We start from the raw sequence: 16,669 nt of genomic DNA, 5'->3' as shown, positions 1-16,669 counted from the left end.
GGGGGGGGCGGGAGGGGGAAAAAAATGCGCGAGGAGGGCGGGGCCGGGATAGGCTCCACCCCTAACTCGCGGCTGGAGGCAGACGGGGCGTGGTCCGCCGCGGCCCCGCCCCCAAGCCGCCCCTCCGCTGCCGCGCGCGGCTCGCGGCCGGTTCCTCTTTACATAACGGCGCCGGGGCGGCATGGGCTCGGGCCGTCGTCTCCTCCCGGCCGCCCGCCCGCCCAGACTGTCACGGGCCCCGGGGTCCACGGGGGCGGCCGCAGTAGCGTCCCGGGGGCGGCCCGGAGCCGCGTGCCCCGGCTGCTGTCAGGCGCTGGCGGCGGAAATGAGGCGCTGGCCGTTTTCCGAGCCGGGGTTTCCTGCCTGAGCGCCGAGAGGCCGTGCGACGCCATGGGCCGGCCGGGCCCCGACCCGCAGCTTGCGCGGTAAGCGCGGCCCGCCGAGCGCCTTGGAGGAACCGGGCGGCCGCCTGCGTCCCGCTTCTGTTTTTCTGGCGTTTCCTCATTCTGTTTCTCTTCCCCAATCCCAGACCGCAGGGATGTGGGCGCGGAGGTCAGTGCTTGCAGCTGGGGCCTCCCGGAGAGGGGCCTGGCGGGGCGCCGCGGGAGGAACCGAGAGCCGCCCTGGGGACACAGCGTGCTTGGCCCCTGCCGGGGAAGGGGTGGTGGTGGACACGTGTGTCACTGACCGGACAGGCGGAGCAAAATCGGCCCTGGTGATCTAGAGGGGTGGCATACCGATCCCTCCAGGCGGAAAGCAGGCAGAGGTCGTGGCCGGGCAGGCCCATGACAGGCAAGGGTTGTACGCTCTTAGGACACTCTCTGAGCCTTGTCCCACAGGCCCCCACCGGGAGGGGACTCCCATCTGGGCCAAGGGATGAATACATTTCTGGAACTTGTGCAGTCCCTATGGGCCACGGGGGCGGCCAGCTGGGGAGGGGCTGACCCGAAGCAGCAGCAGCAGCTGTGTGGTCTGGGGCCCTCAAGAGCTGGGCCGTGGCAGAGGGGGGAACAGAGGGTCTTAGAGACAGAACTTGAGTCCTTCCTCCTCTGCTTTGTAAGCTGAGAGCGAGCCGACCTCAGTTTCCCCTCTGTTAAGTGAGTAATAGGAGATTTGCGGTGCAGTTTTAATGAGGTGTAGTTTTAATGAGGCAGGTGTATGGAAGGCACCTGTGCCTGCCTAGCCTGGCCCTGGCAGAGAAGATCTCAATTAGAGGCTGTTGGTTTTCACACCGTCCTGTTGTAGGGACCCGAGCTGTGGGACCTTCCTTAGCTCTCCTGAGCACCGGCTGCTCTGGGGTTTCCCAGATCTTTGGGCGGGGAACTCTGAAGGACCTAGGCAGGGTCAGATGACCACCCCTTCCTGGTCTTGGTTTCTTCAGTTGACACCTACCTACTTGGGATGACCACCAGAGCACAGAATGGCTTGAGTCATGACAAAGGTGTTATCTGTTTGGTTGAGGTCATTTCTGCTCCTGTTCCTTCCTGACTCTGTGGCACCCAAGTCTGTCACCCAGTGCCTGGTCCTTCCTGTTCAAGAGGTAACCTTCATAGACAAGTGAGGTCCTTTGAGCAGCTGGGCTGTGCAGCCAGCTTGTGTACCTTAGGATATCTCAATCCAGCTGGGCCACCCTCAGGTTTCTTCCTCCTCTGGGACAGAGCTGGAGGTACTTGGGTGCCCTCTCTAACATGAGTGACTGATGGAGAGATCTGGTGACCTCACAGGGAGCTAACGGCCCCCAGCCTGGTCTTACACTCCTGCAGATCAGGCCTGTGGAGTCCAGTGTATATGGGGTACAGCCTATTACCTCTGAGGCTAGTCAGCTTCTGAATCTCCCATTGCTGTGACTCTTTGGGTGGTCACTTAACCTCTCTGAGGCAAAGTCATCCGGAGTGGGAAGGGTTTTAACTGCTGTGGAGTCTGGCACACACACAGATGGAACAGATAGCATTGTTGGAATGAGAGGCCTTTCCTATCACGTCCCCACTTCTCCTTGGGGGCAGCACACGTGTAAAGAGACTCAGGCTGCTAGCTTCAGGTGTGAGGCCCTAGGCAAGTTACCTGACATCTCCTGAGACCTGCCCAGTGTGGACCAAGTCTCTGCCCCTCTAGGCTGATGGTTGTGCCATGTGGGAGCCTGCCAAGGAGTAGGCATTCGAACTAGGTCGGCTGTAGGTGTGCTGGCTCTGAGGTGTTAGGTTGGTGTTTTACCATCTCTGAGCTACAAGTGTTCTCGGAGCTCTGAAGTGGCGTGCTGAAGGACAGTTGTTCTGAGAGAGACATGCAGTGTCGGCATGAGGTTAGTGCTCCGTGAGTTCAAGCTGCTGCTATTAATCCCGGGATGGGGTGACTGGCACTTAATTGCCAGGCTTCCTGGGAAAACGGTCCCTAGGGCCCCTGGGTGTTGAGCGGCTCTGGTTGGGCGGGGCAGGGCAGGAAGCAGCTTCCATCTGGAGTGTCTGGAGGGGCTGCTCACTCCTGCCAGGCCTGTTCCCAGGCACCCACCCTCCCCAAGGAAACTGAGGCTGGCAGGCTGCCTAGAGGAAATGACTCAGTGGGGGTCACTGGCTGAGTCATGCCTAATTGGACCCAGGAGCCCTGCACCCCAGCTCCCAGCTTCCGGGGGCTTGAGGTCTCTCAGGGACTGGGTAGGTCTCAGGCCTGGCTGCATGTCCATGGCCACTGTTCGACACTACCTACTTGAGCCCCCATGATTTAGACAACCAGTGTCTCCTGGTCAGTGCTCTGGGGTCCCATTGACCACCCCTGGGCTGTCTAGCCCAGTGTCCCTCTTCTCATGGGGACAAGAGACAGGTCCCTAAGGGACCTGATGGCCTGCCCCACCCTGGCCAGCCGGAAACCCAGCAGCTGAGCAGATGGCTGAAAGATTTTTCCTCCCACACAACCCTGTCAAGGGTCGGCAGGGGGGCCAGCCCCCCCCCCAGCTTCCTTGTGAGCCAGGCCTGGAGCCCCTTGAGGCCTGTCCGGATGTGCCCCCCCAGCTGCTGTGGGGGTGCAGCTTGGTCCGCAGGGAGGCCTGGAGGGAGGAAGTGTGTGCCCTGCTTGTGGGGCTGACTCACGGCAGCTGGCTGGGGGCGGGGCCAGACTTAGGGGTAGGGGCTCAGTGTGGCTGCTTGAGGGAGGAGGTATACTTACCTTTTAGACCCCACACTGGTGGCATCTCCGTAGAGCCCAAGGACTGATCTGGTTGGGAAGGGGCACACAAGGGTCAGAGGCTGTTGGTTCATTCTCCTTAAAGCCCCAGGCAGTTGAGGAGCTGGGAGGCTCTCTCTGATAGTGAGGTACATCTTCTGCTACCACCTCTGTAACTGTCAACCCTGAGGTTGGTGAAGGAAGCCCTGACTGGTAAAGAGAGGGTACGCTACTCTTGGGGGCTAGCCTCCTGCTCTCCCCACCTCTTGGAGCCTGTTTGGGTAGTGGCTGTCTGGTGTCAAGTTGCCAGGGGCAGGGTACACAGGGGAATTAGGGTAGAGGAAGCCAGGTGACACTGAGCCAGCCTGGTGACCCCTGAATGGGCCTCACTGACTGTCAAGTGGTCTAGCCTTAGTCTTTTAGGAACAGACTGATTCCTTTGCACCCTGTTTCTTGTGGGCTAGAATTTGAGTTGTGTGCAGTGGGTGTTTTCAGCTCTGTAGCATAGTCTGTTTGGAGGCCTCCTTGGAGGAGGTAGCCTTTAGAGGGTGGTGTGGGGCTTCCTGTCCCAGCATCTAGGAGTGGGGCAGGTACAACTCTTGGGTACACACACACTCAGCAGCCCTCCCTGGCCTGGCAGGTGGAATACACACACACTCACACCGAGCAGCCCCCCCTGGCGTGGCAGGTGGAGTGCTCCAGGCGTCCTCTGCACCTGTGAGATGGGGGTGGTGGCCAAGCTGAGAGGCTGCTGAGCCATCTTTACAGTCATGGGCCAGGGTGGCCACAGAGTCCCCTCCAGCACCCTTCCATTCTCGATGACTGGACAGGCCCTCTGTCCTTGGGGTGGCTGTGCCTGAGCAGGAGCATCAGCGTAGCTGCAGCTCCTGGGGACCAGCACTGCCTGCCTGGGTTGCCTGTGGCTGTCTTGGGGCAATGAGGGTGTTCAGAGATGCCACCCACCTTGCTGACCGCAGGGAGCTAGCTGCGCTGCTTGTTTGCCATGGGGACTTGGGGACAGGGGAACAAGCTTTCCAGGGCCCAGCTTTTCTTTCTTGTCCCCGCGGCTGAGCCCAGGTGGGTAGATGAGGCTGTATCTTCTCAGTGGGGAAGGGCAGGAGAGGAGCCCGTCACAAGCTGACCCTGGGGCTCCTGGGGCTGAGCTCTGCGTCTGCCTTCTCAGTTTCTTCATCCTGTCCCAGGGTTGTCACAGCTGAGCAGCTGTGCTTCATCTCCTAGCACATGGAAAGTATTCAGTCACTGAAGGGGACCATCTTCCTGCTGCCTAGCCCCCCTGGCCACCCAGCCTGGAGCCACCTTGGCCTGGGACAGTCTGTGTTCCACAGCCATGCCACCCATACTGCCTGACCCAGAACTGGGTGCCTCCTAAGGCTTGGGCTTTGCAGGTGGGCAGCCTGATTCACTTCCATTGCTCTTCTAAGTGTCAGGGATAAGCACCACAGCCATTCTCCTCTCCAGCCTGTGCTACCCTACCACAGCTCTTGAGTGCCGCTGACAGGTACCTATCAACGCCTGTCTGCCTGTCCTGCTGCCTCTGGGTAAGGTGTGGTGGAGGCAGCACCCAGGGCTGTGGGGTAGGCTCCTAGAGGGGTGTTCTTCTTTCTCCCTAGGGTGTTCTTAGTGTCCATGTTGGAGTTGAGGTGGGTGGGATGTGACCTGAGACTGGAGTGCCAACCTGCCTTGCCCAAGTACAGAGGCACCTGGGGGCACTTGCTCGGAGTGTGGGTGTGGTAGGAGTGGTGGAAATGGATGGCACACAGTATTTCTGGCTCCAGCCCGTGTTTGTGAGCAGGCTGGATGGAGTCTGTCCCGTCTAGGTGGCTGTGGGACCTTGAGCAAGCCCACCTCCCATGCCTTGATTTCCCCATCTTTTTTTTTTTTTTTGGTTTTTCGAGACAGGGTTTCTCTGTGTAGCTTTGGAGCCTGTCCTGGAACTCACTCTGTAGCCCAGGCTGGCCTCGAACTCACAGAGATCCGCCTGCCTCTGCCTCCCGAGTGCTGGGATTAAAGGCGTGCGCCACCACCGCCCAGCGATTTCCCCATCTTTAACCTGAGCCTAAGGACAGGACAGCCAGCTAGTGAGGGTTCGGGGAGCCTGGAGTAGAGCTGTACATTTCAGTGGGAGTGGATGTGCTTTCTGTGTGCACTCTGACTACTTCTACAGTTGGTAGGTTTGGGCTGTGGCAGGGCCACTGGTCACTTTCCACTTCAGCAGAGCTGAAACAGTCCTTCACATTCTCAGCTGTGCTGTAAGCACTCCGCAGGATGTAAGAGTTAATTCCTGGGGTGCATTTGGGCTCTTTGGGGTTCCCTCTGTGAGTGCTGCACTGGTCACCCTGTGGTTTCATTCCTGCACCCCAGGGGTTCTGTGAGACCTAGAGTTTGTCTTTGAAGAAGTGGTCAGAAGGGTGCCTAGCCAGTGTCACCTTTGTGAGGAGCACTGGGGTGTGGGCACAGCTGGAGTGAGCGCACAGCTGGACCTGGCTCGCAGTGGGTGTGGAAGGTCCTGCCAGGGTCTGCCTCTGCAGCTGATAGACAGAGTGAACAGGCACAAGTTCCAGATGGAGGGGCAGGGAGGGTGCCCACAGGCAGGCTAGGGAAGATGGTGGCCAGTGGGTGGTGCTGGTCACTAGGCATCTGTCTACCTGTGTTTATCCTTAGACTGGGGTGTGGCGCAGTTGGTAGAGCTGCTTTATGTAGCCTGTGGGAAGCCCCAGGCCATGTCCGTAAACCCAGCTCTCAGAAGCTGGAGGCGGGAGGAGGCCAGCCTGGGCTACAGGAGGCCATGTTGAGAGGAAACAGTTCTTTATGCCAGGCCTGCAGGGGGATGATGTGCCCAAATCCAGTTTGGGCTGTGTAGTAAGACTTGAAAGTTTTGTGTGTTTGATCAAGCCCCTGCTGTGGCAGGAAGTGGAGGAGAGCAGGTGTGCCCTGGTCCCAGGGCCATAGTTTGGTGGAGATGGCCGCTGACAGATGCCCACTGCTGAGGACAGTGCTGAGCAGTATGCTGAGGACAGATTGAGGACTTGGCGCTTCTCTTGTGATGTTATGAAAGCAGACAGGCCTAGGGAATTAGAGGCAAGAATACAGCCCAGTGGCCCCTGCAGTGTGAGGATGGGGCTGGAGCTACGATGTGTGCACTCAGCTTGTGGGTCATCCAGGCTGTGAAGGCTGCGCCTGCCTCTCCTGCGTCAAGCCTGGTGTGTGGGAGTACAGCACAGCACTGACTAAGGCTGGGACTAGGTGCTCCTCATGGGGAGGTGGGCAGAGTGAGATGGGCTTGGTTAGATGTGGCCTGTTCCTTTCTGCCTCCTGGCTTTTACTCTTACTGTGTGCAAAGCACCTACTGTGTGCTAAGGACCTTACGGTATGGTATGCAAAGTACTGACAGAGTGCAGTGTCCCCCAGTGAGAGCACAGGCCTCTGGACTAGAGCTGAAGTGTCCTGTCATGCTGGAAGTGACTGGCCACCCTTACTTGTCTATTCTGGGTCTTCAGGGCACAGGCCACAGAGGAGAAATTGCCTGTGTGGTAGGGACAGCAAAAAGAGCCCCATTTCTGGGCCCAGCCATTCCCCTCTAGTCCCGGCAAACTTTTTTTTTTTTTTTTTTTTAATGATTTTATGTGCATTGGTGTTTTGTTTTTTGGTTTTTCAAGACAGGGTTTCTCTGTGTAGCTTTGGTGCCTGTCCTGGATCTTGCTCTGTAGACCAGGCTGGCCTCCAACTCACAGAGATCCTCCTGCCTCTGCCTCCCTCTGCTGGGATTAAAGGAGTGCACCACCACCGCCCGGCATGCATTGGTGTTTTGCCTGCATTTATGTCCTATGTGGGTGTCACATCACTTTGAGCTTGATCACAGCTGTGAGCTGCCATGTGGGTGCTGGGAATTGAACCCAGGTCCTCTGGAAGAGCAGCCAGTGCTCTTAACTCCTGAGCCATCTCTCCAGCCCCCTGACTAACATTTAATGAGCTGGAAATTGAGGTTCAGAGAGATGCAGTCTGGTGACAGTGTCCACACAGCCAGTGCCTGGTCCCCTTTGCAGTGAGCTCTGGGGGAAGAGGTTTGCTTGTTGTTTTGAGACAGGTCTCCTGAAGCCCAGGATGGCCTCCAGTTCACTGCGCAACCAAGGATGATCTTGAACTCTTTTTTTTTTTTGGTTTTTTTGAGACAGGGTTTCTCTGTGTAGCTTTGCGCCTTTCCTGGGACTCACTTGGTAGTCCAGGCTGGCCTCGAACTCAGAGATCCGCCTGGCTCTGCCTCCCGAGTGCTGGGATTAAAGGCGTGCGCCACCACCGCCCGGCTGATCTTGAACTCTTGACCATTCCTGGGCTGGGATTATAGGCACACGTCACCACACCAGCTAAGGGTTAAATATCTTGCCTGTTACTGTTGTACCCCTGGGGCCGAATGCAGTGCCTGCTACACAGTGTATTATGTGGGATCAGTGGGGTGGGTGGGGGATGGAGGTGGGTCTTGTTCACAGGTCCTTGCATCTGGCCTGTGACAGGCAAGCTGGGTGGGTGGCCCTGTTCACTCAGGCTGAGCTTCAGAGATGTCCCTGTGCCTGGCTCCTCTGTGATTATCTTATCCAAGGACAGTGCAGGGGTGACCCACTGACATCTTGTCTTGCGTCTGTGTCTGCCTAGAGACGCCTGCATCCCTGTGAATCTGGTCAGTACAGGCTGTATGCCATCTCTAATGCAGCTGTCCCCACGCTTGCTACAACATTTGAATGAGGACAGCATCCCACTGAACTTTTCCAGACTCTAGGCCATTCTCAACTGAGTCTTTGTAATAACTCTGGGGATGACTCCCCTTTTGACATGGGAAGCTGAGGTGGAGAATCACTTGAAGTCACTCAAGATCACATGTAACTAGTGAGAGATGGGACTGGGATTTGGACGTGGGCTTCAGAGTCCATGTCCCCAACCATGTGTTTTAGAGATGGGTAGTAACCAGCTGTCTTAGACTCCTCCTCTGCATGCCAAACCTGCCCCTACAGTCTACTGTTTCAGGACGGACTGTCTGCCAGGCCTGTCTTGACCACCAGTAGATGTGTTACTGTGCCTGTAAAAACCAGCTGGAGAGACGTGTGAGCCTTGGCTTGCATGCTCCATATATAAGGTCCTACAGGGTGGACTGTTGGGCTTGATTTCGGGGTGACGTTGGTGCTTTCTGGAGGAGGGGGTAGATTACCTCCTGCTACAGGGCAGACGCAGTGCTCTTGCTGCCCCAGCTTGGGGGCAGGGTTGTCACAACAGCAGGGACCTGTGGTCAGGACTCTGGACATGAGCAAGTGTTTATTTACCCTGAAAACTTTTAGCTGTGGGAAACGGGTCTAAAATTACTCTTGTCAAACTGTCCCCTAAAGAAGTTGTACTGCAGCTGGGTGGTGGTGGCGCACACCTTTAATCCCAGCAGAGGGAGACAGGCAGGAGGATCTCTGTGAGTTCGAGGCCAGCCAGGTTTACAGAGTGAGTTCCAAGCTAGGCTCCAAAGCTACACAGAGAAACCCTGTCTCGAAAACAACAACAACAAAAGAAGTTGTACTGCTTCACAGAACCCACCCTAAGTAGTGAAGCGCCCGTGTTTTAGTCTTCAGCAGCCCTGGGTGTCACTGGTCAGTTTTACTTTGGGTGTGCTATGAGTAGCTTGTTTCCTGGTGGGCAGTTCCCCTCATCCAAAAATTCACTCCCCATGGTCAACCGTGGCTTGAAACCACTAGATGGAAAATTCCGGAAAACCCCATGCATGGCTCTGAGTGGTGCTGAGCTCTCGGGGCCCCTCTGGAGTAAGCAGCTCCTCCCCGGGGACTCTCGCCTACCCACTGTATCCACCTTGTATGCACTGCCCGCCCTGCTTTGCTGGTTTCCACGTGCGGGGTTCCCGGGGTGCCCGCGGGGGGCGGGGACGTTCCCTGGCTCACTGCCCTCTGTCCTGTCTTGCAGCCCGGCCGCCCCGCCTCGCTCTCCGCCATGAACGGGCCCACCGTGCAGCCGTCCCGCACGTCCTCGGCACCCGCGTCGCCCGCGTCCCCGCGGGGCTGGAGCGACTTCTGTGAGCGGCACGCTGCGGCGGCGGCGCGGGAGCTGGCCCGCCAGTACTGGCTGTTCGCGCGCGCGCACCCCCAGCCGCCGCGTGCCGACCTGGTGTCGCTGCAGTTCGCCGAGCTTTTCCAGCGCCACTTCTGCCGCGAGGTGCGCGAGGGCCTGGCGGGGCCACCGGGCCGCGACTACCGTGCCACTGCCCCGCATCACCGCCCCGCGCTGCCCAAGGCACGCAGCTCCGAGGACCTGGGCCCGCGGCCGGCCTGCGCCCTGCAGCACCTGCGCCGCGGCCTGCGCCAGCTCTTCCGCCGCCGCTCGGCTGGGGAGCTGCCGGGGGCCGCCAGCGACCCCAGCGACCCCGACAACGACCCCTCCGCCACCACCAGGCCGGGCCCAGCCCGCAAGCTGCTACCCTGGAGCCTGCGGGAGCCGCCGGCCGAGGCGCTGAAGGAGGCGGCGCTGCGCTACAGCCTGGCGGACGAGGCAGCCATGGACAGTGGCGCGCGCTGGCAGCGGGGTCGCCTGGTGCTGCGGGCCCCGGGTCCGGGCCACGGCCGCCTGCTGCAGCTCTTCGACCCGCCCAAGGTGAGCGCCCTGCGGAGTATGCAACAGCATGCCCATAGCTCGGTAGGCCTCTGTGGCCCGGACTCTTCCAGGAGAGTGAGTCTGCGATCCTGGAGAGTCCAAGGTCACGCTGTGGATGGGTTGGAGCAGGTTAGTTCAGAGTCTTGGGAAGTCCCTAAGGGCTGAGTGGCACCCCTGCCTACCTGCAGTTTCTTTTCTGAGACATTTGTTCCCTCCTGGCTGGTGGCCCGGGCAGGTGAGGCCCAGGGTCTTTGTGCTGTGCGGCAGCCGCATCCATCCCTCCTACCTACGTGGGTGTGTGAGGCCCGGCTGCCTGCCTTGATTTCCTCTCCGTTCCCTGTGGTCCCATTCAGTGTGACAGACTGGCTGTAGGGTGACAGTGGTGTGAGCCCAACCTCGGGGCACTGATGGTCACAGGGCAGATGTTTGTTAGCACATAGTGTATGCTAAGCACGCATTGGGGACTGGGAAGCTGCCTGTCCAATGGAGCTGTGGAAGGAGCGAGCCCCCAGTGAACATGCACTTGGCACTGTTGCCAAGGAAAGGCAGGTCTGCGGGGGCGGCGAAGGGCCTTGTAAGACAGTCGTCCCCACCAATGACCGCTAAATGGTGGTGCTCTGAAGCTCTGAGTTCAGCGTGTGCCCCCAAGTGACCCAGAAGCACCTGCATTTCCTCACTCTCTGCCTTCTCTCTACAGTTTGGATGTCTGGTTTTGTTTTTGAATAGGGTCTTGCCTAGCCTAGCCTGGTCTTGAACTAGCTATGTAGAGGATGACCTTGAAGTCTGAGCCCCTTGTCCACCTCCTGGGTGCTGGGATTATAGGCACGCACCATCAGGCCTATTTTATGTGGTGCTGGGATTGGACCTGGGCATTGTACGTGGTTGGCAGGACTCTACCCAGCCACATTCTCAGTCCCTATATATTTATTTTATTTTTTAAGATTTATTTTTTTTATGTGCATTGGGATTTTGCCTATATGTATGTCTGTGTGAGGATGCTAGATCCCCTGGGACTGGAGTTACAGACAGTTGTGAACTGCTATGTGGATGCTGGGAATTGAACCTGGGTCCTTTAGAAGAGCAGCCGGTGCTCTTAACCGAGGAGCCCTCTCTCCATCCCCATGTATTTAGCACGAATGTGCCCTCAGAGGTCAAAGGTGTTCAGTACCTTGGAGTTGGAGTTACAGGTGGCTGTGAGCCCTCTCCAGCCCCTGTGGTGTTGAAATCTTGTGTGCTCTTCAGTGCACGCACTAGCCCACAGCTGGTTCAGTGCTGGCCTATTGTTGAGTGGTTGGTGGTTTCTACTCCAGTGCTTTCCCCTTGGAGATGGGGTCTTGCTTAGATCCTCTTGCGTCAGTCCCCAGGGCTGGGACTACAAGTATATATGCTCTCTCACACTTGGCTTTTTTGGGACTTTTCTGAAAAATGTCATAGTGACATTTGCATATAAGTTTCTGCAGGGCATGTGTTTTCATTTCTGTTGGGTGTATTCCTGGAAATGATTCCTGCCAACACCATGGCTTTTCCCAAGTGGCTGTGCCAGTTGGTGTCCCTAGTGGTGGTGGCTGAGAGACCCCTGCTTCCACAGCCTCACCTACTCTTGAACCTACCTGGTCAGTTCTCAGGAGCTTTAGTGTCTCATGCTTATTGTGACTGATTCTTGTGTCCTTCGTGTGTCTGCATGTGTGTATGTGTTTGGGCACGCAGGTGCGTGTGTGCACGTCTTTGTTCTCCACCCTATTTTTAGAGACAAGACCTCTGAACCTGGAGCTCATCAATCCAGCTAGCCCCCCTGGCCAGGGAGCTCCAGGGGTCTGTCTGTCTCTTCCCTGTGCTGGGCTGTGCCCAGTGGTTTGTGGATTGTTTTGGGTTCTCATGTTTGTGGGTCATGCTTTTCCAGCTGAGCCATTCCCTAAGCTGGTGTTCCCTTTTCTTAGGACTTCCTGGAGCTTGAGTGTGGTACGGGCACTCCTTTATTGCAGATATCATGTCGCACAGTGTGGACTGCCTTCTTACCAGCACAGGCTCTCCCCTTTTATGTTGATTTACTCCTCTAATTTAGCCTGTGGCAGGGGCAGGAGGGGCCATGGCTTGTGTGTCGAGGATGACTGACAGGAATCAGGCCTCTCCTTCCACTACCTGGGTCTCAGGGAATAGAACTCAGGTTGTCAGGCTTAGTGGCAAGCACCTTCCTTTACCTGCTGAGCCATCTTGACAGATTATTTTTCTGAGACACCATCTCCCTATGTAGCCGAGGATGGCCTTCAACTCTTCAACCTCCTGCCTCAGCATCCCAAGTGCTGGAATTATAGGTATGTGCCACCACACTGGATAAGAAGCTCCCCATTTTAATGATTTCTGTATCCTGCTTAAGAAATCTTGGCCCACCCCAGGCTTTGTGAGCACTCAGTCTTTTTCCCTGGAACTTTCTTGTAGGACTTCATGATGTGGCCATGGGCATCTGGGCTGAGTTGGTGTATGGGTTCTGGATATGCGGCTGTGTGCTGGAGAGACTGTCCTTCCCACTAGAGTCCAAGGCCATTTGATGCTGAAGTGCCCATCTATGGGGATATGCTTCTAGAAGTCTTCTGCCTTGCTAACCAAAATTTCTTATATTGGCTATGCCAACATAAATGCTTATGCGAACACTGTCTAATTGCCAAAGCTTCCTTGCCTTTTTTCCCCTCGCCCCAGACAGGGCCTCACTCAGTAGCCTGGGTCGGTCTAGAAATCACTACGTAGCACAGACTGGCTTCCAACTGAATGCAATCTTCCTGCTCCAGCCTCGAGTGCTGGGATTGCAGGCGTATGCCACCACACTTGACTCCTTGTGAATCTGGAGGGGCACCTGCTGACTGGCAGCAAAGGCCCCAAGGTGGAAGGTGTGCAGCATATTTGAAGGAAGAGCCAGGAAAGCTGCCTGGGTTGCATGGAGGCCATCCTGAGGACTTAGTGCTGTGTTCCAATACATACACAGGGGTGAGTGAACACTCGTCCTTATTCGTAAGAAACCCTGGAGGGAGAAAAATCCTAGTCTAACTGGGTATGGTGGCACTACCTGTAATCCTCGTAGATGGGAAGTGAAGGCATCAGGTCAAGGTCAGTCTTAGTTACATAGCAAAATTGGGGCTAGCCTGGGCTACCTCAACAACAGACAAAAACCTAAGGCTGGACATGATGGACACCCCCGCCCCCAATTATCCCAGTACTCTGGAAGCTGGGGCAGGATGACTGCGTGTCCAAGTTGAGCCTAGGATACAAAGTAAGCCCATCTCAAAAAATAGAACCAGACATCTTGAGACTGTGACATAGGAGGGTCCCCGTACCTGGTCTTACCTGTGTGGTCTAGTAGAGACCAGAGGACATCACTGGCCGAGTGGCCTCTGTGCAGTGGCCACGGATGATGTGTGGGTGCTGTAGACGTTGGGGCTGAAGACAGTCAATATTCCAACCAGTGTCTCAGCTGGAGGTGCCACCGAGGTCCATAGGGAGCCCCAGCCTTTGCACCTCCCAGGAACCAAGGCTTGGGCTGCTGGTCCCTGCTGCTCGGCCCATTTGGCAGAGGTGGTTTCAGGCCTGGTGACTTCCATGGCACCTCTGCTGTCCTTATAAGGCAGACAGCCTGGTGGCTCTCCAGCCCCTTGGAGCAACAGGTTAGACCAGGCTTGGCCTTCCCTGGAGACAGGCCTACTGGTACACTCCCTGTGGCTTCTGCGGTGTCAGGAACTGGAGTGACTTCGGAGTTCGCCCGGGTCAGGCCTGCAGGAGCGTTGCTTAGGGAGAAAGGTCTCACAGCTGCTGGTGGCAGAGGCTTAGTGTGGGGTGCTGTGGGAGGGACCCGCTGTAAGGCACCCTAGTGCCAGGGCTTTCTTTAAGTGTGGCTGTGTGGTCTGAAATAGGTGCTTCAGAAGCTGGAATGGTGATGGTAGGAGAGCCATGCACTTGCTGGGCACAAGGACAGGAGGCTAGGAGGAGGCTTGAGGAGCCCAGGGCATACGGGGCCTGGCCTCCCTTCCCCCCTGCTGTGTGGGAAAGAGGAAGCAGAAAGAAAGGGCTGGCCACTGCCGGCCTGGCGGTTTCCTCTGGGCTGGGGAGGAGGTGGCGGGGAGGTGGCAGGAAGCCCCATTCTGTACCCACCAGCACTGCCGGGTTCCAGGCTGTGCGGTCCTACAGCCTCGCCCCCACCTCCGTCCAGCCATGGGAAAGGCACTTGACCCCTGAAAGACAGGCCTGGCTCTGGACCATTCCAGCTGCTGTCCCTGGTGCAGGGGCTTTCCCTGTCACAAGTACTACAGCTGACTCGGCATGGAGCCCTCGCAGAACCCCTTTGAGGGCCCATCATGAAATCAACCTCCAGATAAGACCGGAGGAGGCAGAAATGGGGTCTTGTGTGAGCACCTGGCAGAGGGCATTAGGGTTGGGATTGTGTTCAAACCCACAAACGTGCAGAGCAAGCCCTGCCTGCAGAAGCCACACCCAGATGTCACAGTGCTTGTCAGGCTCACTTGGACCTCAGGGGCAGATGCCTACCCATCTCTGAACTGTGAACAGTCAAGGGCCTTGCTCTGGGCCTAAAAGGGATTGGAAAAAGAAGGAAAAAAAAGAAGAGGTCCTAGGGTTCCCAAGGGGCCTGTTACACACACAGCCATTTGAAAACATGCTTCCCTGGTCAGCCCCAGGCTCTGCTGACAGTGCAGGCAGTGGGGCCACTCAGGCTTCTATCTCTCCAGGACTGTGAATCAGGAGCAGAGCACGCATAGACTGGGGGAGATGCCAGTTAGTCCCCACCCTGGAAGCTCCTGCCCTGAACACCCCTGTCCTGCTGCCACCACCTTCATGAAGTTGGCACTGTTGCTTTGTGGGAAGCCATCAAGGAGTCGGGGCTCTAGGCTCAGTGTTGGGATCATGGTTAAGGGCAGTGTGGTGGGCCCTGGGGAAGGGGCACATCCGAGCTCCTATTTTGGCTTATGTCCGTGGGGTGTAGCTCTGGGCTGAGAAGTTGACTTTCTGGTTCTCAGTTTCCCAGTGGTAGACAGAGTGCTCTGGTACATTACCATCGTGAGGGGCAGGAACGACTCTTTGCGTGGAAAACTCCAGACCCCAGAGCTGGGTTTCCCAGGTGGGCCCTCCCCAGCCCTGTGGCCACACTGGGAAGTCCTCAGTCCACGGCTTTGTGAATGGACAAGGAAGCAAAGGCCCCAGAAGGGCTCCAGCGTGGCCCTCCTTCCTCCCTCTCTTCCGGCTAAGGCTGGGGTGAGTGGATGGAGACCCTCCTGAGGGAGACAGGCCACCTGGCCTTGCCACCAACATAGGCTCAGCAAACTCTCCCTCCTAGGCAGTTGTCTGAAAGGGGCATGTGGCCGCAGAATGCTGCCACCATCTAGGAAACTGACAAGGGTTGCCTAAAGTGACTAAAACCACAGATGGACTCCCGACATCCTCCCATCCCTGGCAGCTCAGTCAATGGCGTTATCTGTGTCTCCACCTGGCTTCCTCCCAGAGGCTACCTCCTCCCCTGCAGTGTACCAGGCCCTGGAGCTGGCAGCTGGAGGCTTCCAATGTAGGAGACTTCATGTGGTCCAGTGTTCATCACAAAGTGTCAGGCTGGCAGACAGGTGTATTCCAGCCCTGTATCACCTGCACCCAGTTCAGACACGAGCCATCTCCTGAGTACAGTTGACTCTGCACCGAGTACTGTATTATCTGAGTGTCTCCTTGGGTTGAGTTCCCAGAGGGCAGTGTTGGGCTCCTCTCCTCACCCCAGGGTCCAGATTCCATTGGACAATGGTCTGCTACCAAGACGTTCACTAGTTCAGAGAGGCATGGCCACCACCACCCTCTCCTAGGACATTAGCTGAAGGACTCAAGCTGGAGGTGGCCTTTGTATATCTGCATTGCATCCCTTACATTTCCAAGTCACATCCATTATCTTGTTCCTTTTAATGGCCAAATAATATTCCCTTGTATGGTTTTACCATATCTCCCCCAATTCATGAGTAAGTGGAAATTAGGCTGTTTCCACTTGGGGAGTTTTGGCAAATAATGCTTTGAACATGTGTTTGATGTGTCTAGTAGGTTAAGGAGTTGCAAAATTACAACATAATGTGGTATTCCCACAAGAGCACAGACGGGTCCTCGCTGACTCGTCACTCCACATCTCCACATTGGCTGCAGCTGGCGGGACTGGACTTGGTTCTCTGGCTGGCTAAGGGTGTCTTTCCCACACTCAGTGACCATTCCAGTGCTCTGCTGTGTCCTTTCTCAGGGGCACTATCTTGTCACCCCACTTTTACACTGTATCTCAGGCTAGCCTAAAACTTGTAGTCATTCCATCCCAGCTTACGGTTTTTATTGTGTGTCTGTGCATGTGTGCGCTCTGGTGCCTGTAGAGATCAGAAGAAAGTGTTGGAGCCTCTGGTGGTGCTGAAAGTGATTGCCAGTCACCAGGTAGGTGCCAGGAACCAGACTGGGTACTACGGAACAGCACAAAGTGCCTTTTTTTTTTTTTAAAGATAAAATATTTATTTTCTATTTTAGGTACATTGGTGTTTGACCTGCATGTATGTCTGTGTGAGGGTGTTGGATCCTCTGGAACCAGAGTTACAGTTGTGAGCTGCCACGTGGGTGCTGGGAATTGAACCCAGGTCCTCTTGACCACTGAGCCATCCCCTCTCTGATTTCAACACAAAGTGCTCTTAACTGTTCAACTCTCTCCAGCCTCCAGCCCAATCCTTTTTTGGTTATGAGCATGACTGGCCATCTGCTTGGTTTTTGTTTTTCAAGACAGGGTTTCTCTGTGTAGCCCTGGCTGTCCTGGAACTCACAGAGATCCACCTGCCTCTGCCTCCAGAGTGCTGGGATT

The 16,669-nt window shown here is 56.5% G+C and overlaps 1 protein-coding gene across 3 annotated transcripts in view; it reads left to right on the top strand.

Annotated features, from left to right (window-relative positions):
* The window catches only part of Sh2b3 (SH2B adaptor protein 3), a 32,182-nt gene that overhangs the window by 8,703 nt on the left and 6,810 nt on the right, over positions 1-16,669 (top strand). The window contains exons 1-2 of one of the 3 annotated variants that reach the window (XM_059248754.1): positions 165-425; positions 9,124-9,807. In XM_059248754.1, coding sequence (XP_059104737.1) covers positions 9,151-9,807 — 657 coding nt within the window. In that variant the 5' untranslated portion in view covers positions 165-425; positions 9,124-9,150. Of the gene's footprint in view, positions 1-164; positions 553-9,123; positions 9,808-16,669 lie in introns of those variants that run through there. The other 2 variants (XM_059248755.1, XM_059248753.1) reach the window with 2 other exon arrangements.

This window comes from Peromyscus eremicus, chromosome 23 (assembly GCF_949786415.1).
Source record: "Peromyscus eremicus chromosome 23, PerEre_H2_v1, whole genome shotgun sequence".
Lineage (NCBI taxonomy): Eukaryota > Metazoa > Chordata > Mammalia > Rodentia > Cricetidae > Peromyscus > Peromyscus eremicus.
This window is presented reverse-complemented; position numbering and strand designations above follow the sequence as displayed.